This window comes from Maniola hyperantus, chromosome 23, assembly GCF_902806685.2.
Source record: "Maniola hyperantus chromosome 23, iAphHyp1.2, whole genome shotgun sequence".
Lineage (NCBI taxonomy): Eukaryota > Metazoa > Arthropoda > Insecta > Lepidoptera > Nymphalidae > Maniola > Maniola hyperantus.
Genome location: NC_048558.1, coordinates 705,866 through 731,685, shown reverse-complemented (window position 1 = coordinate 731,685; position 25,820 = coordinate 705,866). Strand labels below are relative to the sequence as shown.

General features: G+C 39.0%; 2 protein-coding genes across 3 annotated transcripts in view; one reads left to right on the top strand and one right to left on the bottom strand.

Moving 5' to 3' along the window:
* The first annotated feature begins 21 nt into the window (after positions 1-21).
* Positions 22-4,270, top strand: LOC138404004 (zinc finger BED domain-containing protein 4-like). The gene is made up of 2 exons (XM_069506710.1): positions 22-1,962; positions 3,155-4,270. The coding sequence occupies exons 1-2, from the start codon at positions 513-515 to the stop codon at positions 3,739-3,741; spliced, it is 2,037 nt and encodes a 678-aa protein (XP_069362811.1). The 5' UTR covers positions 22-512; the 3' UTR covers positions 3,742-4,270.
* Positions 4,271-5,569: 1,299 nt separating this feature from the next.
* The window catches only part of LOC117993092 (extracellular matrix-binding protein ebh-like), a 51,187-nt gene continuing 30,936 nt past the window's right edge, over positions 5,570-25,820 (bottom strand). The window contains exons 71-105 of one of the 2 annotated variants that reach the window (XM_069506667.1): positions 25,757-25,809; positions 25,500-25,655; positions 25,203-25,334; positions 24,977-25,084; positions 24,401-24,490; positions 24,200-24,322; positions 23,994-24,112; positions 23,235-23,361; positions 22,851-23,002; positions 22,558-22,687; positions 22,344-22,480; positions 21,912-22,074; positions 21,474-21,566; positions 21,302-21,376; positions 20,074-20,233; positions 19,654-19,766; positions 19,346-19,474; positions 18,995-19,168; positions 18,328-18,470; positions 17,588-17,716; positions 17,063-17,111; positions 16,909-16,946; positions 16,046-16,258; positions 15,368-15,492; positions 14,686-14,825; positions 14,318-14,382; positions 13,706-13,821; positions 12,745-12,832; positions 11,978-12,128; positions 10,733-10,819; positions 9,997-10,117; positions 9,044-9,156; positions 7,881-7,968; positions 6,911-6,975; positions 5,570-6,466 (exon numbers count right to left, since the gene is read on the bottom strand). In XM_069506667.1, coding sequence (XP_069362768.1) covers positions 6,371-6,466; positions 6,911-6,975; positions 7,881-7,968; positions 9,044-9,156; positions 9,997-10,117; positions 10,733-10,819; positions 11,978-12,128; positions 12,745-12,832; positions 13,706-13,821; positions 14,318-14,382; positions 14,686-14,825; positions 15,368-15,492; positions 16,046-16,258; positions 16,909-16,946; positions 17,063-17,111; positions 17,588-17,716; positions 18,328-18,470; positions 18,995-19,168; positions 19,346-19,474; positions 19,654-19,766; positions 20,074-20,233; positions 21,302-21,376; positions 21,474-21,566; positions 21,912-22,074; positions 22,344-22,480; positions 22,558-22,687; positions 22,851-23,002; positions 23,235-23,361; positions 23,994-24,112; positions 24,200-24,322; positions 24,401-24,490; positions 24,977-25,084; positions 25,203-25,334; positions 25,500-25,655; positions 25,757-25,809 — 4,061 coding nt within the window. In that variant the 3' untranslated portion in view covers positions 5,570-6,370. Of the gene's footprint in view, positions 6,467-6,910; positions 6,976-7,880; positions 7,969-9,043; positions 9,157-9,996; positions 10,118-10,732; positions 10,820-11,977; positions 12,129-12,744; positions 12,833-13,705; positions 13,822-14,316; positions 14,383-14,685; positions 14,826-15,367; positions 15,493-16,045; positions 16,259-16,908; positions 16,947-17,062; positions 17,112-17,587; positions 17,717-18,327; positions 18,471-18,994; positions 19,169-19,345; positions 19,475-19,653; positions 19,767-20,073; positions 20,234-21,301; positions 21,377-21,473; positions 21,567-21,911; positions 22,075-22,343; positions 22,481-22,557; positions 22,688-22,850; positions 23,003-23,234; positions 23,362-23,993; positions 24,113-24,199; positions 24,323-24,400; positions 24,491-24,976; positions 25,085-25,202; positions 25,335-25,499; positions 25,656-25,756; positions 25,810-25,820 lie in introns of both variants that reach the window. The other variant, XM_069506668.1, reaches the window with a different exon arrangement.

Below are 25,820 nucleotides of genomic sequence, written 5' to 3'. Positions count from 1 at the left end.
AAGAAAATATTATGTACGAATGTCAACTGTCACTTGTTTACACCTTCACTCTATCTCTATATCTCTATGCCTTCACTTCACAGTGTCACGATCGAAATCACCTCTGATTGGTTAACGATTGCTCATTATTGGCTCATAGTATAAAGTAATACACTGGTATTGGCTACAATGCATTGTTGCAACCAGAATAGCATTAATTCAACCAATCACAATAATTGCGATTGTAATAATGATTGGAGCGTTATACGGCATCGAGGGAATCGACAATGACATGTTAAATGTTTGGACGTACCTAGTATCCATAGGTAGTATCCCTATATTAATCTGTGGACTTTGCTTTGGTGACATTTGGTGATGTTCATTGTTTACTCGTTAATCGTTATGTGATCGTTATCGAATATTATAAAATGGTTAAGTTTAAAAACAAGGATAACTTAATAATTTTTGTTGTTTTATTCAAACGTTGTGGTTAAATAGACTTTTTTTGTGTTTTTCTACCTCACCTAATCAAAATGCCGCCATACTCTGAGGTTTGGAACCATTTCAAGAAGTGTGCGGGAGCTAAAAATCTCGCTGCTTGTAAACATTGCTCTAAAATATTCAGCTGTACTACTAGTGGAAACCTAAAGACACACTTAAAACGTAAGCACCGTAGAGTCTATTTAAAATTAGTGCCACAGTGGGATAAACTATATCGTGTGGTTTGGGACCATTTCAAAAAGTGTGAGGGAGCTAAAACAGCTGCTTGTAATTATTGTGATCAAATAATGTCTTGTAATTATATCGGAAATCTGAAGGTACACTTAAGAAAAAAGCACCATAGAGTGTATTTAAAATTATATGATGAGAAAAATGAAGTTGGTGCTGATAGTGATAGCATTAGCGATGATGATATTGATAGCGAAAGTGATATTACAGCAAATACTATTCGTGATGTTGCTGAGAGATTATGCCATATTGTTCAGCGAAAGCCACAACCAGAAAGTACTAATAATATAATAGATAAATGCCTCGTCAAGTTCATAGCCTACGACTTCCAACCTTTTACAATCGTAGAGGAGGAAGGCTTCAAAGAGTATGTGCATGCATTAAACCCTGATTATACTTTGCCCAGTGCGAATATCATTCGTTCATTGCTGCCCTCTCTGTATGAAGAAGGAAGAGAATATTTCATGAACTTTGTCAAAGAAAATGCGGAAAGTGTGTGCCTCACAGTGGACTCCTGGTCGTCCAAGACGGGGCCGTACATGGGAGTCACAGCACATTTCTTTACCAAAGATTTAGAAATGAAATCGGTTTTGTTGCAATGTGACATACTAGACGGCAGTCCAACAGGAACTAGGATCGCAATGAAACTTAAAACAATAGTAGAAGCCTGGGGAATATCAGATAAAGTCAACCTTTTGGTGATAGACGATGCAAGCATGTGCAACGTGACCAATATATTAAATTGGGACCTTTTTGGATGCTTCGAGCGTAAACTGAACGTCGCAGTCCAAGATGCGTTAAATACCGTCAATAAAACAATACAGAAAGTGATTAAAATTGTGAATTATATAAAAAGCAACAGCGTTGTAAAAGAAAAAGTTATGGAGTACCAGTTGAGCGACAAAAATACTGAACAACCCAGGACAGTTATAAAAGCCATTCCAAGCAGATGGAATTCCACATATTTAATGTTAGAACGGTTTCATTCCCTGAAAGAAGCCATTCAGGCAGCAGTCTCCACACTGGATAACTTCCTGCCAATCATTTCAGACGAGGAATGGACTTGTATACAGCAAATATGCATGATACTAACACCCTTTCACGAAGTTAGTAATGTTATGAGTGTAGAAAATTATTTCACTGCTAGCACAGCTATGGTGATAACGACAAGCCTTGTGCAGATTTGTGACAGCTTGTCATCAAAAACAGATTTTTTAATATCTGTCAGAGATTTTCTGGAAAAACTGAAACAAGGTAACCAATCTGTGAGTTTTAGGGTTCCGTACCTCAAAAGGCAAAATGGAACCTTTATAGGATCACTTTCTTGTCTGTCTGTCTTTTTGTCTGTCTGTCTGTCGGTCTGTCAAGAAACCTACAGGCTACTTCCCGTTGACTTAGAATCATGAAATTTTAGGCAGCTAGGTAGGTCTTATAGCAGATAAAAGGGGAAATGAATTTAGTTACATCATACAAAAAAAATTAAATTGTGATCATGAACTATTAATAATTAGTATTTGCAATTTTCTAAGTAAGATAACTATATCAAATGGGGTATCGTATGAAAGGTCTTTACCTGTGCATTTTAAAAACAGATTTTTATTTATTTTTATGCATCATAGTTTTTGAATTATCGTGCAAAATGTCGAAAAAATGCGACTGTAGTACGGAACCCTCGGTGCGTGTGCCTGACTCGCACTTGACCGGTTTTTTTGTGATATGATAGGTCGACTAAAACAAAAGCCCACTGTCTCATAGATATTATATGAAGGGGAAAAAAAAGCTATAAAATTTTTACTGCACAAACTACCCTGTCTATTAAGGCAGGTTCACATTCTAGTATATTATACTAGGTCCTATAAGTCCGTCCGCCCGTAGGCAAGAGCGGTGATGCCTAATGGTTAAGACGTCGCGTCGTACTCCTATTAGGGAGGTCAGGGGTTCGATCCTGTGCAAGCACAGTGCACCTCTAACTTTTTGGAGTTGCGTTTTAAGCAATCAAACTAATTTGCTATACTGTCCCTGAGGAAAACAATCAAATACAGACCATCGAATTGAATAACAATCGATTGTTGTGGATTGTTCAATTATTACATAGCGACGACACGATATCTCGGACTAATCGAAAAATTGAATAATCGATTGCTGTTTTTATGCATTTGTTTTTTGTGAAGATGAATAAATTGATAATCGATTGTCCAATTCATTCAATTGTTTTTCGTGCAACAATCGCCCATCGCTAGTTGGTATATGTCCCGCAAATTGCTTGCGTGTGGGCCGCTATTTTAGCACTAGACTGAAGTTTCGAGCTGATGGTATATTTTTATTTCGGCTGACGTCATTTCGATGTTAATGAGACATGGTTTCAGTGCAATAGCAATTTGCGGGACTTATAGTACCCAATATTTCACCTACATCAGTGTAATTAAATTATTTTTTTTCATTTAAGGTTTGACACAACAGCTTGGCGATATCCAATACAACTTAAAGGTGACCTTATGTTCTCTATTGGATCCTCGATATAAACACGCTGCATTCCCGGACACTCTGTCCTTAGATAAGACTAAAACATACGCCTTGTCTCTCATGGTTAGTTTACTCAACGAGGAAACAGCTGGAGCACATGAAGGAGAAACACTAGAAAATGATGATAAAGCTGCGGTAAAAGAGGACACATTAGAAAACAAGTATAACGTAAACAATAAATTAAATAATATATGGTATGAAGTAGATCAATTACAATTAACAATCGCACAAAAGTCAGCGGAGACCAAGGCTCGGGAAGAGCTAGACTGGTTTTTAAAAGAGACATTTTTACATAGAACACTTTGCCCCTTAACATGGTGGCGGAACCACAGAGTCGCTTATCCGGTGTTGTACAAAATTTTCAAAACCAAATGCAATATTGTGGTTACGTCGATACCCTGTGAGCGCGCGTTCTCAAAAGAGGGATACATCCTGAATGATAGAAAAACTTGCCTCACCACGTCAAAAGTGCCTGAAATTATGTTTTTGAATGCAAATAAAATCGTTTGAAAGACCAAAAGTTTCAGAAGTGTTAAAAAGTACTAAAGCCTTGTTCACACACATTAAGTTGTTACGTAGCTAACTAAATTTTAAGTGACATAATGCATGTAAACAGTGAATCAGTACCCTTATCATAGTGAGAAAGTGTGTTTGTTGGTTTGTCCTTCAATCACGTCGCATCAGAGAAACGGGTCGACGTGATTTTTTGCATGTGTATAGTTAAAGACCTGAAGAGTGACATCTAGGGTACTTTTTATCCCGGGAAATCAAAGAGTTCCCCCGGGATTTTAAAAAATACAAAAAATCACGTCGATCCGTTGCTCCGTTGCGACGTGATTGAAGGACAAACCAACAAACAAACACACTTTCGCATTTATAATATGGGTAAGGATATCATGTAGTAATGAATGTATCAAGAAATAAAGCGCTGCGATGATTCAGTGTATTTTAAAACTTTAAATAAGTAATCCAGAAATATGGCAAAATATTTTTATTCAGTTTGGGAATAAAGATGTTTTATACAAAAATACACTTAAAACTATTGTTTTATTTATTTACCCTGATTTTTAAATGCATGAAAGACTAATTATTCGTATCGCATAGGTAGGACCATTTCATTAAGACGGCTCGTGAGGGTAGAACGCGGGTTGCGACTTTCCTGCAGGTATGGAGTGTAGAGGAAAGGAGCACGATCTCTTATAGTAAAAAAATTGGTTTTATGGTTATTTAATTTTTCAACTTTTTTTTGTTGTTTTTTGGTTTTTGAACAATAAATAATAGTTCAAAAACCATCCAAGATGGCGCTAGCATCGGCAGAGGAAGTGGTATGAATATAACAGTTGTTAACGGCCTGAAATAGATACCCTACGACGAGTTAGAAAATTTAATATTTTCTCAGAACAATTAATATACACTAGACATGTGTCCGCTATAGCTTAACTTAACTGAAAACCGCTGCCGCGCCTATAGCGTACCGTAGCGTTATTGTCGTGGCTAACAACGGTTATCAGTTATCATCTATGACGAACCACCTGACAACGCAACACTGCCAACTGGCAACTGACAATGCATTGTTTGGTTTTTGGTAACTAGAAACGCAATAATATGCCTTCTCTTTCTTTCTTTCACTGAAAGCTGAGAAGGAGCGGTTATTGGCTACCGGCTTAGTAACTAAGAACTTGGTAAACCAAAGCCGACCTTATCTCTATTACGCTAAGGCTTAACTGTACAAGTACTTGTCCATTACACTTTGATCTCTCAATCTTAATACAGTTAGCCTTAGAGTAATAGAGATAAGGTCCTCTTTGGTTTATCAATCTTCGTGAAATGTTTTTGGTTAACTGGACTGTAGCAAACTATTCTTGCAGGCGTCCACTATTGTTTGACCTATGTCAATGATGAAATTAAACTTTGCTGCTATGAACTTGAGGTTGTGATTACTTCACGATATTCATGAAAGTAAAATTGGTTTTATTTTAGTGAATATGCGCGCGCTAGCTATACAGACGGTATTGATACGGCAGCTAGCTTAGTTACTACTACGGAAACCGCTGCGCGTTGCGCATATTAAATTAGTTGAAACACAACTCTTATACCGATATTCGGCAACAGTTATCAATATCGGTATTGAAACTAAATAACTGTTGATTAACCGTTGCCATAAATAGCCAATAACGCCCATCTTTAATATACACAACGCTCTACAAAGCCGAAGTGTCATTCTAAACGTCGATTTTATCTAGTGAGAGGCTTCGGCCGTGGCTAATTACCACCCTAACGGGTGGTTCCGGTACGATGCCGTGTAAAAACCAAAGGGGCATGGGTTTAATAAAAACTGCCATACCCCTTCCAGGTTAGCTCGTTTCCATCTTAGACTGCATCATCACTTACCACCAGGTGAGATTACCGTCAGGGCTAACTTGTATCTGAATTTTAAAAAAGTGTTTTTTTTCTGCGTAGGTACCTAAGTACTGTAACTATAATTATATTATAAACCTTTTATTAGCTTGTAGTTACTTAATTTTAAGATTATAATTGACTAGCTTATGCTCGCGACTTCGTCCGCGTGGACTAAAAAATTTCAAAACCCTATTTCACCCCCTTAGGAGTTGAATTTTCAAAAATCCTTTCTTAGCGGATGCCTACGTCATAATAGCTATCTGCATGCCAAATTTCAGCCCGATCCGTCCAGTAGTTTGAGCTGTGCGTTGATAGATCAGTCAGTCAGTCAGTCATTCAGTCAGTCAGTCAGTCAGTCACCTTTTCCTTTTATATATATAGAAGATTAATGTAAGCTGTTGGTTCTCCTAAAAAAAAAAAACTAATAATAATATTATCTGCCCGCACCGAACCCTAATACCTACAGTGCGAGACAAGAGACAACGCTTTTTTGGCACTTGAATGACATTGACAGGGGGGCGCTGTTGGAGAACAAAGGCTTAGAATATTCAAACAAGAACAAAGGGGACACTTGACGGCAACGTTAGTTCCGATTTTTGCCACGCGCCAAGATAGCCTTGTCGCACTGTACCTCACGAGCCGTCTCAGTCAAGCGGTACTTCCAATAGTACCTACTTCTATAATACGAAAGTAGATATAAAGAACTCTTCAGTAGCACAAGGTAGGTATATCTTCATCATCAGTAAAAGTTTCTTCGGACCCACTTCATGCGGCACCCTCGCTGGGACATGATCTTCACAGAGGCGCTGGCGGCCGCTTTCACCACTTCTTGTATCTAAAAGTAAAAAATTCTTATTATACTCATTCCACGGAGAGAAGTTAATGTAGGGCTCTTTCAGTTACGTACCTAATCTCATGTCATGCATGAAAATTGGTAGGTATTTGGGTTTTCGGTCACAAATGAAGAAATACGTGTTCCAGGATTTTTGGAAATTCAACCCCCACCTCGATTTTCTAAATTCCACCCGAGCGAAGCCGGGGCGGGTCAGCTAGTCACTACCCAATTTATAAATGCGAAAGTGTGTTTGTTTGTTGGTTTGTCCTTTAATCACGTCGCAACGGAGCAACGTGATTTTTGCACGGGTATAGATAAAGACGTGGAAAGTGACATAGGCTACTTTTTATCCCGAAAAATCAAAGAGTTCCCACGGGGTTTTAAAAACGTAAATCCATGCGGCCAAAGTCGCGGGCATTAGCTAGTTGTAAATAAAAATCTTACACTTGTCATGAGATTCTGCGCGTTCCCCACCAGCATGGTCATCGCTTCTTTATCTTCTTTACTTCCTGGAAAATTAAAAACAAACAGGATTAGGATGCTTGTCCCCTGAAGCGGAGCGGAGCGGAGATGTGTTGAGCATGCCAATCAGATTGTCGGTAAATAACGCGATAATTTTATTCCGTCATCTGGCAAAACTGATTGGTCAATTACTATACACATCTCCGCTCCGCTCCGCTTCAGTGGACAGACGCCCTAAGGCTTCATGCATTGGATTCAGTAGATCATCGTGCTAGGAGACTCATTGGTGACCAAGTTGGCCAATTCTAACCTTGTAACAACGACGGCGCACTGTTGCCCGTTTGTCGGTGTCATACGGGATATATTTAGGTATTTCAGAGGAACTATTCGACCTAGTTCTCCCCTCGTCTTTTTACTATCGGACTGCGAGGCATCGCCAAGGTCTGTACTCTGTACGCTTAGTATAAGACTAGCTTATGTTCGCAACTTCGTCCGCGTGGACTACCATTTCAAACCGCTATTTCACCCCCTTAGGGGTTGAATTTTCAAAAATCCTTCCTTAGCGGATGCCTACGTCATAATAGCTATCTGCATGCCAAATTTCAGTCCGATCCGTCTAGTAGTTTGAGCTGTGCCCCTAGGTTTGAAAGTGTAGTCCACGCGGACGAAGTCGCGAGCATAAGCTAGTAAAATGATACGATTTTTTGTATAGTGGTACTATTTTTTTTAATTCTTGCCCCAGTTCCCATACACTGGGGCTAGAATTAAAAAAAATCATGATTTTTATGTGACCCTAGCCTTAATATTATAACAGGTTCCATGTAACTGTTATTTATTGAATATTTTTATTTAACACAGTTCATCAATATTAGCTTTAATATTGAGGTTAGCATATTACTTATTTGATATAGTATTAAAACAAATATCATTCATTCATTTATTCAAAATCTACCTTGTCCAAAAGAGGATCCCTTGACGGTGGTTAACATCTTCAGTTGCCCACTGATTGTAGGTATCCGCTCGCACACTTGTAAGAGGTTCTGAAAATTATGAAAGAAATAGGTGGGTGATTGAAAATCATGAATTAGAGGAAAATCTTAGTTGCTATAAAGAATAAGACTAGCTATATCTGTACCCGTAGTACAAGATTTTACGTCTCACCAAACCAAACCAAATTCGAGAGTCGAAATACTTCCGCGTTACAGTAAACTGGATCTTAACCGCCTTGTTTTAAAGCTCAAATTTGTCTACACTTCTACAGCCAGCGCTCCAAGCGGAAACATTGCGAAGTTAAAATCAGTGGCATTGAATATTTTGACTTCAATTCAAGGTTGTTTAGGTCCATTTTACTGTAACGCGGAAGTATTTCGACTCTCGAATTTGGTTTGGTTTGGTGAGACGTAAAATCTTGTACTACGGGTACTGTACGTATCAGTACCTACCCTTATTATAAATGCGAAAGTGCTTGTTGGTTTGTCCTTCAATCACGTCGCAACGGCGATCCGGATTGACGAGATTTTTTCTATAGATAGACCTGGAGACTGACATAGGCTACTTTTTATCCCGGAAAATCAGTTCCCACGGGATTTTTAAAAAACAATTCCACGCGGACGAAGTCGTGGGCATCAGCTATCTGATCATCTTCTATCATAATATATAGAAGATGATCCGAGCCATGGTCACAACTGGCACAATTTTTAAAAAGACCTTTGTAGGAACAAATAAATCATTTCATTTCATGATGTCATGGTCGCTAACTATGGGCCTCATAATAAAGCTCATCAGAGTCACTCAGCGGGTGATGGAGAGAGCTATGTGCGGAGTTTCTCTACGTGATCAAATCAGACATGAGGAGATCCGTAGGAGACAAAGAGTAACCGATATAGCTCAACGGGTTGCGAAGCTGCAGTGGCAATGGGTAGCGCACATAGTTCGAAAAACCGATAGATGTAATTGGGGTCCCATCCCAAGATCCTAGAAGTCCGCAGATCGGTTCGCAGGGATCCGCTGTATGGTGGCGGCGCAAGACCGTAAGGTGTGGAAGTCCCTACAAGAGATCTATGTCGTGCAATGGACGTCTATCGGTTGATGATGATGATCATGAAGATAACATACCGTCCTAATCCTCATGTCGGTGCACTCCAAAGCCAACTTCTTGGCCAGTGCTGCTACCTCCCTGGACTCGGATACGATGGACTTCGAGGTGTGGAGCAGTTCACGCTTGTTTTCTGAATGGAATTGATATAGAAATGATTTATTTGCAAGAAACGTTGGCAATATGTTTCGTCAAACAAATATAATTTGATTAAAAACAAAATATATTAAAGCAGTAGATGATGCCCGCGACTTCGTCCGCGTGGATTTAGGTTTTTGAAAATCCCGTGGGAACTCTTTAATTTTCCGGGATAAAAGTAGCTTATGTCCTTCCCCGGGATGCAAGCTATCTCTGTAGGTACCAAATTTCGTCAAAATCGGCTGAACGGTTGAGCCGTGAAAAGCTAGCAGACAGACAGATAGACACATACACACTTTCGCATTTATAATAATTATTAGTACCTATGGATTTTATTTAACATCTAATGATATTTATGCATAAAATAATCCATATCCATACTACTTAATATTATTATAAATGCGAAAGTGTGTCTGTCTGCTAGCTTTTCACGGCCCACCAGCTTAACCGATTTTAATGAAATTTGGAATATAATTAGCTTACCTTCTGAGGAAGAACATAGGCTACTTTTTATTCCGGGAAATCAAAGAGTTCCCACGGGTTTTTAAAAACCTCAATCCACGCAGACGAAGTCGCGGGCATCATCTAGTGATCCGATATTATCTAAATCTGGATCTATCCATCCTAATATTATAAAGAGGTAAAGTTTGTAAGTTTGTTTGTAAGGGGTAATCTCTGGAACTACTGAACTAACTTTGAAAATTCTTTCACCAGTCGAAAGCTACATCATTCCTGAGGGATTTTATGATCAAAAAATTAGTTAGAAGAATTGTAATAAGCTACCCGTGCGAAGCCGGGGCGGGTCGCTAGTAATATTTTTTTAATTTGTACCTACCTGTGTTCATATAGTCCGAGAGCCTGGCCATCAGAACAGCCATGCGTTTTGCAACCGCAACAATCTCGTTGTCGCGCGCGGACCACTCGCGCACCGCTGCGTGTAGGTCGAGAGCCGCCGCCTGGAAATACTCGCTCGTCACTACAAAGATACTAAGGCTGACATCTATAGAGCGCAGTTTAACTTCACTCAGATTTAAGCTTAAGTCAAAAGGAGGCAGATTTTTATAAAAAAGAATATTAGCCAAGTTAATTGGTGACTAATATTCCCCCGTTTCCCCTCAAATTAAGCGTAAAGCTTGTGCTAGGAGTAGGTACGACAATAGTGCAACGGATTGGATTTGAACCGGCGACCTTTCGGTTTCAGTCCGCTTCTTAAACCGTTGAGCTATCGAGGCTCTAAATGTAAATAAACCGGCCGGTTTAAGACCGGCAACGCATTGGTGGTTCCTCTGGTACTGCAAATATTCATGGGCGGCGGTAATCACTTAACACCAGGTGACCCGCCTGCTCTTTTGCTCGCCATTTTTATTAATTAAAAAAAAAGTGATATAACGCTGTCTTGTTTTAACAGAGTCTTAGGTAAGTCTAAGTCTGAGCAAAGTTGAAGTTCACTCTATAAATGCAGATGAACATCAGAAAACATAAGAAGGCTCAGAGTCACTCTGGGGACGCTAAAAATGCTTTGAGTTTGAGCACAGAGAATTCAACCTCAAGAGTAATAAGTATTGACTTACGAAAATAGGTTGATTCGAATCCGCTTGCTTCAGGAAAATATTCTCTCCGCCAAGAGCGGACTCCACTTCACTGGTCTTCTTCATTATCTGCAATTTTAAATGTAGGTATCATGTATATAACCGGCGTAGCTCAACGCGTTGCGAATCTGAAGTGGTAATAGTTCGAAATATGGCTGGGCACATAGTTCGAGAAACTGATAGGGACCCTCCCTCTCCCTCCCTCAAGTGCAGAGGGAAAAGGGGGTTGTTGCAAAGCAATCCATCAGCCAGTTTGCGTCCACTGCTGTACATAGGCTTTTCCAAGAGCGCGCCACCAAACACGGTCCTCCGCCTTCCTCATACATCCGCTCCCCACCACCTTCTTCAGGTCGTCGGTCCAGCGGGCTGGAGGTCCTCTACACTGCGCTTACCGGTACGCGGTCTTCACTCCAGAACACGTCTGCCCCATCGGCCGTCGGTTCTGCGACAGACATGACCAGCCCATTTCTGACATTGCAAAGACAAGCTCAGAGGAATATATCGTCACCACCACACCACACACCATCTAACAGAGCTACGTAATGGCGGTGGTTTTCTTGGTTGAAATGCGTGGAAAAGCAGTACGTATTAGTTAGTATTTGTGATCTTGATTTGTCTTCATGTATTTTTCCTGTACGTTTGTTTGGTCGGACACGGCTGTTTCCGGGCGCGCCTGCATAGGATGACGTTGTGCGAGAGCCCGGCGTGCGAGTGCGGCTTTGGCGACGAGGATATCCCCTTTATGAGGACTTGCGAGTGACGATGTTGGATGGGATCGTACGCGGGGAAGCGGGGCCGGTCTTCTACACGGACCTCGTCTCATCGGCGGGGAACTACAACCGGCTACGGGAATTCGCGCACCATTGGCATAAGAGGCGAAGCAGCTCGGAGCGTACAGGTGCCAGGACGGCACCACGGAGGAGCAGCAGCGGAGATCACAGCTGTATTAGTGACGTCTAGCCCCCAAGGGGGGAGAGTGAGCATAAGGGACAAGGAAGAGACAAAATAATTTGTAGGGAGTCAAGAAGGCGCCCCGGGAAAATGCCAAGAGCAAGTACCGAACGGGCGCCCACCCGCGATTCGGCCCATATAACCGAGAGGTTAGTGGGGCCATGGGAGGTGGAGGGTTGTACGTTTGTTTGGTGTTGTTGTGTTTTATATAACTGTAAACTGTGCGCTATGGTCCCAAATAAAAGATTATTTATTTATTTATATGAGAGTCCTCACCTCAGCCATAACATCGCCCCAATCAGCCTTCTTCACATCATCATACTTGGCGGTGACAGTCTGGTCGATCCTCGCCAGGGTCTCCTTCAGCTCAGGGTCGTGCAGCACCAGCGAGGACTTCATTCCCGCCTTCACTACTCGGTTACCTAGTCTGCAAATGACACAATTTAATATGATTTATCATTTAACTAGCTTTTGCTTGCAACTTCGTCCGCGTGGACTACATAAACTTCAAACCCTTATTTCATCTTGTTAGGGATTGAATTTCCAAAAATCCTTTCTTAGCGGATGTCTACGTCATAATAGCTATTTGCATGCCATATTTCAGCCCGATCCGTCCAGTAGTTTGAGCTGTGCGTTGATAAATCAGTCAGTCAGTCACCATTTCCTTTTATATATTTAGATTTTGTCTTGAGCTTAAAAATAATTCTGGACCAAAAACGTAAGCACAAAAGTACTTGACACTTGAACAAATACTCTATGCGATCTATTTTGTTGAACGGAAGGTTTGAAGGTGGTTTATTATTTTTAGTCCTTACCTACGGGTCAAATCTTCCTTCTCTCAAAATATACCTGAGGAGGCCTTCTTAAAATAAGTACCATGTTTCGCTGTCAATCCTCCGACATGGTTATTGTATGACACGGCATTTTTTCAGCACAATTTTTTTTTCATAATATTTTTATATATATTTTTTTAATTCTAGATAGTGTAAAAAGGGGTTAGGCTACATCTTGTACTTAAGTTTTATTAGGTAGAGTTTACTCACTTCAAAATAACTTTGGATGTGTAAACGCTTTTCTGCGGATCGTTGCTGTGAACAGTGGAATCTTCCTTGATGCGATGCATTGTTTCTCCTGAAATTATACAAACATAGGTACGATCAAAAGAGCTCTTGCCATCATAGACACTCCTGCGCTCATTGAGCCGGCAGGGATTAGTCAGGATGATGGCATAGACCTGATGGATTGACGCTGGTTCCCTGGGAACGGGAACGGGCGCTAATGTGGGACGCTACGTGCGTTGGCACATTGCCCCCGTGTCATATCAGGGAGACAGCACCAAGACCAGAAGCCGCAGCAGAAATGGTTGAAAACGCCATGCGGCGCAAGTATGCCTCTCTTATCCAGAGTTATATTTTTGTTCCGTTTGCCATGGAGACCCTGGGGCCATGGAGTCTTAGTGCTGAAAAACTTTTACGAGACATTTCACCGCGATTAATAGCCTCATCTAGTGACAGAAGGGCTGGCTCAATTTTTGCGCAACAGATCAGCCTGGCTGTCCACCACGGTAATGCAGCCAGTATTCTTTTGAAGTTCGAAGTTCGAAAAACCGATAGACGTTGAGGTCCCAATGGCGACCTCGCACCGAAATTAGAATGAATTTGATTAACTTATTAATATTATTGACTGACATTTATATCTTTGACACAATATTTATTATATTCTTATCTGATGTACTGCCTACTTTGTCAAAACATTTGTACGTCAGGGTTCCCTGACTGAATATGTTGGCAACTCTAAAAATAAAAAATAAAAGAAAGCGCAGCGTTGGAAGACCCCCATTAGATGGACAGACGACATCAAACGAATTGCAAGGAGCCATTGGATGGCGGCGGCGCACAATAATGGTGATGAAACATAACTCTTGACTGCGATCTCACTTGGTGCTAAGTGGTAACTGATGCAGGTTAACCGTGAGTAATCGTTGAAAATAAAATAAAGTGTTACCGGCAGCTTGAGCAAAGTCAATGGGATCGACAGCCTGGTCACAGAGGTCCCGCACGTTGGCCAACGACTGAGCATATTGCTGCAACAGATCCTCGTAACGCTTTGTTGAATCCTGCAAACAAATTCAAAAGTAACACTAAAGATTTTCAAAGACCGTGCTCTTTGGAGAACCGTTTAGTTCAAAGTTTCTGATGCGAACAACTAAGATGTGGGACGTCCTTCCAGGATCTGTGTTTCCTGCCAAAATACTTATGTAAGTTTAAATGTATCTTCTATGCAAGCTCACTCTAACATAATCTTCATAAATGCAATCTAACATAATATTATTAAGTATTATGATATGATTTTTATTAGGTTCTTGCAATACCTATATATCCAGCAGAACAATTAGGTACTACAGATTCAAATGACAAAATATGTAATATAAAGGTTTGTACATTTATTTCTTCATGAAAAGGAATGTTTTTGGTAAGGCTTGTGCCAATTTTTTTTTTTAATTTATAGACTAGCGCTTGGCTGCAATCAGACCTGATGGCAAGTGATGATGCAGCTTAAGATGGAGCGCGCTTACCTAGAAGATGCCTATTCACTATTGACTTGTTTAGTCCTACCTTGTCATTTGGACTTTCGATCCTGTCTTGAGCTGCTTTGACTAATGCTGGCGCCAGGAGTTCAACCTGCAGACAATTTTAGTTATCGATCAAAAGGCATTTCTTTCATTATTATAACTAACCAGTTTATGTCCACGACTTCGTCCGCGTGCAGTACAAAAATTTCCAATCCCTAATTCACCCCTTTAGGGGTTGAATTTTCAAAAAATCTTTTCTTAACGGATGTTTACATGATAATAGCTATCTGCATGTCAAATTTCAGCCCGATCTGTCCAGTAGTTGGAGCTGTGCGTTGATAGCTTAGTCAGTCAGACACTTTTTCCTTTGTATATGTGAACTTCGTCACGTTAGTAGAAGAAGATTAATGACCTTTTCAGTAGTAGTGGAGAGCTCATGTCTCGGTGCAGTGCCGGTGTCAGCCACAAGCCTGGCCGTCTTGGTCACTCTGCCCAACTGCGCCAGAAGCTCAGCTATTTTCTTCTGTAGTAGGAATTTGCGTTTCCTTGTGTCTGTGTACAAAACGTATTTATTTATGCTATTTTCCCGTAAGACTGACCATTTTAACTGTTAAAAATTAAAATTTATGTTACTTATTCTCTTTCTCCACCAATTCGTATTTTTTTAGTCCCACTACTTAACTACTAGTTTTTTATTTTTAAATTTACTAGCGCTTGGCTGCAATCAGACCTGCTGGCAAGTGTTTATGCGACGTTGCCTAGGCATCTAGATGTCTTTTGACTCTTAACATGAAGATATTAAAAGTGGAGGGGAAAACTGATTCCGGAAGGACGTTCCATATCCTAGCGGTTGGAATAAGAAACGAGGAGGCAAATCGTTTCGTATAGTAGCCGGCAAGAAATATTGCATGAGATTTCGGCGTTGTCTCTATCGCTTATATTTATGTGGCGTTCTGTTGGTCTCAACGACAGAGAACGCTCTACAAAACCGCTATCTCTCTCTAAAGGTCGACGTATATTTTCTGCAAATAATCTGCATATTATAGATGTATGGGTGCAGACCTTGACGATGCCTTGCGTTTAGTCTAATTTACCAGTTTCTTGCTGCAAAGTGTCCAGGTTGTCCAGAGGGATGTCAACCAGGAAGTCTTCCACGACTCTCGTAACTACTCCCTTTTCTAACATCTTACGTAGTTCCTTTAAACGCTCCAATAGTAAACTGCAACAGAACAAAACGATCATAGCGATGACAATATAGACGAAGAAAAAACGTAAAAGAAAGTTTTTTTTCAACAAGTTAGTACTTGACTGCAATCTCGGCCTGGTGGTAAGTGATGATGCAGTCTTAGATGGAAGCGGGCTAACCTGGAAAGTACATGGCAGTTTTTATTAAACCCATACCCCCTTTGCTTTCGGACTACACGGCATCGGTCGTACAGGAACGCTAAATCGCTCGGTGGCACGTATTTTCCGGTAGGGTGGTTACTCCCACCAGCCTCAAACCAGATAAATTTTTGAAATTATGAAATCCCAATTTTTTTGCCGGGAATCGAACTCCGGACCTCCCACTAATAAGACCACAGCGTTCACCACTGCGCCAGGGAGGTCGTCCTCTCGGAAAGTTTTGGACATAGTCCGCCACTCTGGCCAAGTGCAGATTGGCAGATTTCACACACCTTTGAGAACATTATGGAGAACTCTCAGGCATGCAGGTTTCCTCACGATGTTATCCTTCACTGTTGTCAAGTGATTATGGAGAAACAAACTCTTACTAGGCTTTATCACTATTGTACTTGACAGTACAATCATCCAGCAGTTGCTTGGTCTCCCCGATCATATGCTTCATCTCTTCTTTCTCAGGTCCTGTCAGGTCTTCGCACATTTGGTCTGCTAAGGCCATCACATGTTCTGCCGCTTTAACTCCAGCTGCTTTATCTTTCTCTTTTGAAATTGGTTTTCGGAGCCAAGAATTTACTAAGTCCACCCTGAAATCAACTTATATATTTATCAACTCTCAGAGATTTCTGTGTACATAGGTAGAAAAACACAACTCCTCCTTTTTTGAAAGTCTGTTCAAAAGTAGCCTATGTTACTCCTTGGTTAATCCTCTACTTATCTGTGAAAGTCCCGGCGAAATAGGTTCAGCCGTTCAGAAGATTAGCCCGTTCAAACAGTTAAAACTTCAATTTTATTTATTAAGTATAGAAGGATAGATTCATTAAGTTTCGTGTAAGTGTTTTACTCGATTGGTGCAACTTTTTTCTGTTTGATATTTTGACGATACAAAGGAGCTTGTGAAATTGCTACTCTATTGTGTAGAGACTTACGTTTTTGCGCTCACGCATAGTAGGTATATATAATTACTTACACTGTGAAATTAAATTTAATTAATTAATTCAAATAAAAGCTCTTATCATTTTACGGTGGGTTCATCTCCTAAGTAACTTAATTATTAATTGTTTAGTTAAGTAGTTAGTTAAGTTCTTTTTATTTGTCTAGATATTTTGCAAATGCTGTGTACACATTTTATAGAAACATTTATCAGCCTGTGTTTGTCTATAAGTGTCGTAGTTTGTGTTAAATTAATGTATTGTGTGTGTTCCTAATAAATAAAATAAAATAAAGAATCACTTACTGTTTTTGCACAAAGCTTTTGGGTGTGACATCTTGATCCTGAAAGAAAAATTTATACCAGTGTATTTTCTTGATAGACTCTAGCGTGGACCAAAATCAAGCTTTAACATGACAATTGGAAAATCATTTAAAATATCATTTGTAATAGTTGTTACCTCTTGAGATTTCAGTGATTCTATGAAGCCCGCCTCAGCACCCTTTTCTCTGTAGAAAAACTTTATGTTAAATCATGAAGGAGGGAGGAATATAGAGATAGGGTATAGATACTTTTAAGTAGTTTAATCAATCCTTAACATACCTCCCATCCACAATAGCATCCAGATTAGAGCAATGCATTACTTAAAACTGTTAGAGCTAGCGCGCAGCACGCTGCGGTGAGTTACGGTGCGTTTCAAAATCTGTAAATCTGAATTGAAATATATCAAAATCCGGTGCGGAATTAATTCTGCAGTGCGCGCGCTTTCAAGTTCTATAGTTCACAGATTTGCGGAAAAAAACGTACGAAAATTTACCGTGGTGCGCGCTAGCTTTTATATTCTAAAAATATAAGTAGGTATCAGTCACTTTCAAGATATTATAATTTCTTCTTAACCTTTGTAACAGTAAAATTATAGCTTAGAAGTTATCAATTTTTTCACTAAGAATTTCGTACTACTGTGATTATAATGAAACATTGTTACCTGATGCAAGTGATAAGCGCCTCAAACGCCTTGATGACGTCACTGCTACCAAACATCGTCCAAGTCACCAGATTCTCTTCTGACGAGCTCGCTTTCTTTACCATCATCGATGTGCTGGTTAGGAGACTCCTGGAAACGATTACTTTCATAGTTTACTAAAGTAAACGTTCAAGCGTCTTTATTTTTTTATCATAGAGTTTAGTTATTTATCTTCTTTTCTTTGTTTTAAAATATCTTTCTTATTATGACTAGCTTATGCTCGCGACTTCGACCGCGTGGACTATACAAATTTCGAACCCCTATTTCAAACCTAAGGGGTTGAATTTTCAAAAACCCTTTCTTATGCCTACGTCATAATAGCTATCTTGCAAGCCAAACAGCCCGATCCGTCCAATAGTTTGGGCTGTGCGTTAATAGATCAGTCAGTCAGTCAGTCAGTCACCTTTTATATATTTAGATTATCATCATCATCATCATCAGCATCATCATCATCATCATCATCAGCAACGTCTACTGCTGGACAAAGGTCTCTTGTATGGACTTCTACAAGCCACGGTCTTGCGCCGAATCCAGCGGCTCCCTGCGACTCGTCTGATGTCGTCCGTCCACCTAGTGGGGGGTCTTCCAACACTGCATCTTCCGGTGCGAAGCCGCCATTCCAGCACCCTGGGACCCCAACGTGTGCTGCAGTGGACGTCTATCGGTTGATGATGATGAATATATACATATATAGAACTTACTTGGTATGATCAATGACTTCTGTCGACATACTGGTCTTCTTAGGATCTTTGTCTAATTTGGCTTGAGGCACTTTCTTGATTATGGCGTTGATTTTCTTTATCGTGTCTAAATGTTTCATTATCTTCAATGTGAAATCTTCCTCCTTTAAACAATCTTTTATTTATTGTCTATCATATTTAATTTCTATCTTACCTTTTATTTATTTCCTGTACTAGCTGATGCCTGCGACTTCGTCCGCGTAGATTTAGGTTTTAAACAATCCCGTGGGAACTCTTTGGCTTTCCGGGATAGAAAGTAGCCTATATCACTCTCCAGGTCTTTGACTATACCCATGCAAAAAATCACGTCAATCCGTTGATCCGTTGTGACGTGATTGAAGGACAAACCAACAAACTAATAAACAAACACACTTTCGCATTTATAATAAGGGTACTGATAAGGGGATTTAACAATTATTGTACTAATTCGGTTCATCAAGGTTTATATGTTAGTTTATTTTTTAGGTAGGTATTGGATAAGTTTGCTCTGAGGTAAACATTAAAATTACTTGATCTAGCTTTGGAGGTCGTCATATTTGGTCCCCTTTGGAGATAGGAGTCATACATTATATCTAGCACAATTTGACTGTTCTTTTCGAAAATATTTAGTTTTAAATTTCACGTCTACCTTTAATGTTGGCAGATGTACTCCACCATGTAACGTATTAAGAGCAGACTTCAATTCCCTTGAATTAGCAATCAGCGGGTGTTTAGTGTCGCCTTTTACTTTATCACTAGCGTCATCTATCGCTTCTTGTAACTGTTGAACTTGTTTCATGAGACAGCCATTTAGTTCTGCAGCCTGAAAGTGTAAGACCTGTGTTGATTGAACAGGAATTGACAAATACTGCATTCACCACTATGCCCGATGTTAAAACTTCTCGTAATGATAAAATTGTTCTTGCTACACACGATGAGAGAATAAATATACAGGATGTAAGCAGAACGCTAATAAAATATCAAAGAAGACGAAAGTTACCTGTTCTCCAGGCCCAGCACAAATAATTTGTAGACACGTATCTTCTGTAGCTTCAGTTACTTTGTACAATCGTGCTAAATCTATTACACCATGCTTTGCTATGCTTTGGTCTGCGTCAGATAATGATAGCTAAAAAGAAGTTGGACTTATTGACAGAGGTATAGTAATAAAAGATAATAAAATCGATGATTCTGTTGCACACAAAAGTTTAAGTAAACTACTTTGGACAACGAAAATTATCGCTTGTAGCTCTGATAGCAATTAAGTTTATTGAATGGAAACTATGCAGTTAAGCAAGACTAACTTACCAGGTAAGCACTCTGAGCAGCAAATTCAGCACTGTTGCATACAGATGACGTTACATAGCGGAGGGAAGTGGTAATATCCGTCCGCGGGATAGACTCTTCAGATCGGAGTTTTTCTACAACAAACAAATTTCATTATCATCAGCCGGATTTGCCGTTCCAACTACAGTACGCGGCAGAAAATAATGTACACCACCATGTTTAGAAAGAGATAGCGGTTTTGTAGAGCATTGTCTTTGTCGTGGAAACCGACAAACATCACAATGGTATAAATGAAAGAGACAACGCTCAACAAAGCCAAAATCTCATTCTAAAAGTCGATGCACATTATTTCCTGCCGCGTACTGTACTTAATACGAGTAATACGTTTTTGGAGCTTCTGGTTTAGCAAATGAGAAGTTACTTAATAAACAAAGAGCATACGTATGACGTCATTCTGGTTGTTTAAAGCATCGAGGCAGTCCGCGTAGCCCAGGGCGCAGGTTGGGCTTTCAGCCTGTAAGAACGTCTGTTGCAGCTGAAGATTCCTGTTCATCTCACCGCACTCGTTCTTCAGTTTATCTGCTGGGAACGCTGCACGACCCTATTGAAATAACAATTTAGTCGCAAAAAAGAAAACTTACTTAAGTAAGTTATCTTTTTATCTGCCTCGTAATCCTCATTGCTGAGAGCCATTATTCCTTCCATAATAGCAATAACTTTGTGGCGGTTGCCACAATTGCAACTAGATGGCGCTATTCAATCGATAACATTTCATGACGTACTCCCGAACAAATGTACCGCTGACAGTATTCGCACTAACGGAGTTTTCTGCAACCTGGACTATATTAAGAAGTTTCAAGATACAACTGGCGCTACTGAGCTCAACCAACCGCTCGGTGGGAGATCTCCCTTTGGTACGGTCGAGCCTGCACACCGCTCCCGTACAACTTTATTGGTAAAATATTGTTGGCTGATAAAAATGATATTTTATGTTTTATTGAGGAGACTTGCCATCTGCGAAGACATTATGACGTATTAGGTGCAGAGAATTTGACCTCAAGAGTACGCTTATACAAGGTTTAGCATGAAAACAAAATAGTACAAGTTTTACAAAACAATAAAACTTGTATTATTGGAGCAGAGATGATGCACAGCATCTGTGAGAGTGCGTGGTACTTCCCTTTTAGTTCTTCCACCAATCAGAGCGATCCGTCAAGTTGTCAACCAATCAAAAGCACTTCCGTTCGTTGTGAGTCACGTGGTCACAGGTTGGGGGCGCTAGTCCCGCTTTCCTCATAGCGTCGTTACTTCCCGTTGCGACAACACGAATAACGTGAAATAAAATATACCGCCGGACGGACGATGAAAACAAAATCGTAAAATGTTGGTGGGGGACAGGGGAAAATGCTTTGTTGTGATTGGTGGATTCAAAAGTCACGTAATCAAGACAATGCATGTGCGGAATAAGGGTAACGAACGGGCGTGGGCCGACTTTTATGCTAAGCAACTGCCTAAGCTTGGCGATCGAGGGTGTCCGGCTATTAGGCGTCTATAGGTGGTGATCTGTGTGGGTAGGTACGTGTACGTAAACCTAAGGGCCTAGCATAATGATTCAGAATGATTTACAAAACTAAATTTTTTATCATATAAAATCCGCAGATCAACTTACCAGTTTATTTATTGCTTCATTGAGTAATCTACATGCCTCTAGCAATCTTCGCCTTGAATCAATAGGATTTGATGACTGAAAGTTAAGAAGGTTTTTTCATGATCCATTATTTTTGATCTATTAATTTTGAAAACATACAATCTCTTCCTCTCTCGGGTTTAAAAAAACTTACGTTGCAGGATGCTTCCGATGTTTTTAATAAATTGTAAGTGGCTATGCTCATTTCTTGTACAGCTTGTTCTATTCGTTTATTCTGTACAGGATCCTAGAAAAAAAACACCATTTATTATGATTTTCCTTTTTACCCGATTTTTGCCATTTCCTTTACGATTTAGTATTTTTTTTTAGGGAGGAATTATTTTACAAAACACTGAACTCAATTGAACTGCATTCGTGTTATGCAAAAATATGCTTACGAAAGTGAAATGAAATTGTTAGGTACTACTATTTTACAATTTTCACAATATTGCGTAAATAACTTATCAATATACCACAATTAGGACAAGACATTCATTCCTTTTTTATAATAAAAATATGTTCGTTATCTGTTGTAATGCAAATACAGAATTTTACTTGTCACAATGCTGTTTTAATTCATTGAAACCCTTACCTCATTCTTAATTCCTCTAGCTATTGCAGCTAATTGTTGAGCAGCATCAGAAGTGGTGTGAAGGCTTCTACTCAGTGACTCAGGTTTATGTAAACTGAGCGCTATGGTACCGGATATAGAGTTCAATTTCTGAATCTGCTGTTGCAGCTTATTATTAAGATGTCTGCAAAAAATAGAAGATATTAATGGAGTTTCAATTTTGGTTGAAAAGTGAAGCCATGGTGTTATGTAAAACGATAATAGTTTACAGTACGCGGCAGAAAATAATGTACCTCGACCTTTAGAATGAGATTTTGGCTTTGTAGAGCGTTGTCTGAGTCACTCATACCTATGTGACGTTTTGTCGGGTCTCAACGACGGAGACAATGCTCTACAAAACCGTTATCTCTTTCTAGAAGTCGATTAACATTATTTTCTGCGTACTGTACTTACTTTTGATCTCCAGTCACAGTAGATTCACTTGGTGCAAGTAAATTCTTAACATCACTGTCTCTTATTATTTGTACTGGTCCTGATGATCCTTTTTGGTTTTGAGATTTCTCAACTTCTTCCGTAAATGATTTTAATTCCTAGAATAAAAGATCCTTACTATACTATTCATACTATTACAACTAACAATTTCAACCTATATAACAAAGTCAAATACCTCTAAAACTTTATCGGTTGTTGCTGTAGTTTCAGGACCTTGTACTTCTTGCCAAGTAGCCACACGTCGGCAGATCACAACTGCATGTGTTTTCAACAAGTCCAACAATTTCTTTAGATGCTCTTTCAACCTGAAAAATTCAGTATCACTGCTTTTAGGTTACCCATTCCTAAAATATACCCACTGGCTCAAAAAATCCAGCTATTTTCGTTTGCAGGGGTCTCTTCCTTTTTGGTTGCTTAAAATTATATGATTTTGAAATAATTGAATAGATTTTTCACTTAGGTAGGTACCTGTATTTCTGATGACCGGCACCGATTCCTCTCATTTGGACAGCATATCTTGCTAATGCTTTGGGCAGCTCAGTTTCGTTACCAGATGCCACCGATGTAGCTAAAGCCGTCTGTGCCGCCTGTATAGCTGGCTTGCTAATAGCTTCGTCCATCTAAAAAATCATTATTCGCTTAAAAACTTTAATAATTGTTAACATTAATGTATACGTAAAAGTGTTTAACGACAAAGTAGCTCAAAGGTAGAGTTTGTATAAGGAACAGTACTTCAAAATTTGTACTATAATTTTAAGGTGCTTTGTAATGATTGAGAATGCACTTTAAGTTATTTTTAATTTGTTATGAAAAGCACAGAGAAGCTTTGTTAAATTACAAAAACAAACTTACTTGAACTTTATCTCCTTCAGTAGGTTTCAGTATAATTTCGATCTTCTTTTCAACGTCTTCCAAATTCTGCAATCCATCATCCAATGTGGCACTTTTTGCACTTGAAATGCTGCTCTTCGTTGCAAATCTTGTAGAATTACAAGAAGAAAAATTTGTTAAAGGTTATTTATTAGATAGATTGGTTATTTAAAATTCCACTCAATTAATCTAAATACTACCTGATGCCCGCGACTTCGTACGCATGGATTTAGGTTTTTGCAAATACCGTGGGAACTCTTTGATTTTCCGGGATAAAAAGTAGCCTATGTCCCTTTCCAGGTCTTAAACTATACCCATGCAAAAAATCACGTCAATCCGTTGCTCCGCTGAGACGTGATTGAAGGACAAACCAATAAACCAACAAACAAACACGCTTTCACATTTATAATAGGGGTAGTGATATAAAAAGAAAACGTGACTGACTAACTGATCTATCAACACACAGCTCAAACTACTGGACGGATCGGGCTGGAATTTGGTATGCAGATAGCTATTATGACGTAGGCATCCGCTAAGAAAGGATTTTTGAAAATTCAACCCCTAAGGGTGTAAAATAGAGGTTTGAAATTTGTCTAGTCCACGAGAATGAAGTCACGGGCATAAGCTAATAGAAAAATAAAATTTGGATTCAGATTCTACAAAACATACACTGAACTTTTCAATCCCTAATAAAAACGGAAGTAAAATGCTAGGACCAGAAAGGAAGAACTATGAAGTTACCTTAAAAGATCACAGCAAGATGCGAGAGACTGAAGTTCGTTTTGCAGTGTTTCTCTTGCTTTCTCATCATTTATTTTAGGCACAGCTAAATTCATACGTTTCACTTCATTTTCACAATCCTGCAAAAAATATTTGTGTTAATAAATTCCCTTTTTATATGTATACCTATTTTTTATTTTATCTAAGATAAAATGAAAAGAGTTTACCTTAGCGAATTGATCTATTTTTAGCATATCGTCTATAATATTTCCCTCTGCCAGCTGTTCGTCTTCTAAATTCAATACTTTCCTGGCATTATCATTTATTCTTTCACATGATTCCTTAATATCCTGCAAAATATTGATAAGCACAATAGTAATTTAATTAAATTTAATAGTATTGCATTTTAATATCAACGGAACTCTTACCATTAATGCATCGTTTCCATGTTCCCGTTTTATACCACCTAATACGTTAGAGATAGTATCAACAGCTTCTGTAACATCGCCAATGTAGTCCTAGAAATATTAAGTAAGTATTTTAAAAGGACAATATTATGAATTGCATAATAATTACAGAATGATGAGTAGGTAATAATAATATTATATTGTGTATATGTATTTAATTATATTCTATAGCCGAGTCAGCTCAAGAGCTTAAGCGCCGTAAATACTCAGTCATTAGTAAGGACTATGTATTTGCTGCGCTTGCGTTTGAGACTCTGGGCCCATGGTCATCGGACACGAAAGCTTTTATAAACGTCGTGTCCCAAAAGCTGATCCACGCGTCTGGTGACCCAAGAGCTGGTGCTTATTTCGCTCAACGGTTGAGCCTTGCCGTTCAGCGAGGTAATAGCGCCAGTGTTTTGGGCACAATGCCCATAAATGACCATTTGGACGGCGTATATTTTTTGTAAATATAATTTTTTTTGTGATAAGTTTTTCTGTATGTATATACTATATATAGTTTTATTTGAGTATTACTTAAAAAAATTATATTCTTACCGCTAAATCAATTATGTTATTTTGTTCTCCATTTTTACGACGCGAAAGTAAACATATCTGTTGAAGATTCATTATTGCATTTTCAAGATCTTGACGTTTTCTTGGATCCTTTAAAATGAACAATGACAAAAATTTCGCATATCATAATATTACCATCAATAAATAACCATTGATTATTTATGATATTTTATAATTTAACAAAGGAATTTCTATAAAAGATACTCACAAGAGGATCATTGCGACATTTTGCATTAGTAATATCTAAGGATTTTATAGCAGCCTGTAGTTCCTTTGAGAATGCGATCAGTTCATTTTGCTCATTCGGTGAAACATTGTTAGATTTTAACTTTGATTTTGCCTAAAATAAAAAGTGTCATTAATTTTTTTCCTTTCTTTTAGAATTTTTTTTTCAGAAGATCTTTAGTTGTTCAGTTCCAAGTAGAACAGGCTTGAAAATTTTGTTACTATTCTTTGGTAATCTATTTTGATCTTTAATTTTATAATAGGTATGCGCTTAACAAACCATTACGGAATCTAGTATCTTTGAAGCCAAACTTCTGAGAGGATTATCTTCAATTGTTAATCGTTCCGTAACCTTATTGTATTCCGGCGTTTTCCCTTCCTTAACATTCTTTTGTATATCTTCCAGTATGTTATCAATATTGTCTCTATCTGGTGGCTGCAAATCAATTATAAAATTATACGATCTATTATTTTAATCAATTCAGGCACTTTGAATTTTCTTAGTAGCACATTCGAGTTTCTATGCCGAAAACTTACTTTTGGTTTAGCGTTAGAGCTTACTTGGTGTGTAACTGCCAATGGAGCATCTTCTGAAAATGAA

Coding starts and splice junctions, on each gene's coding strand:
- LOC138404004 (XM_069506710.1), top strand. CDS start 513: ATGCCGCCATACTCTGAGGTTTGGAACCATTTCAAGAAGTGTGCGGGA. Junction 1,963..3,154: donor TCTGGAAAAACTGAAACAAG/GTAACCAATCTG, acceptor TTTTCATTTAAG/GTTTGACACAACAGCTTGGC.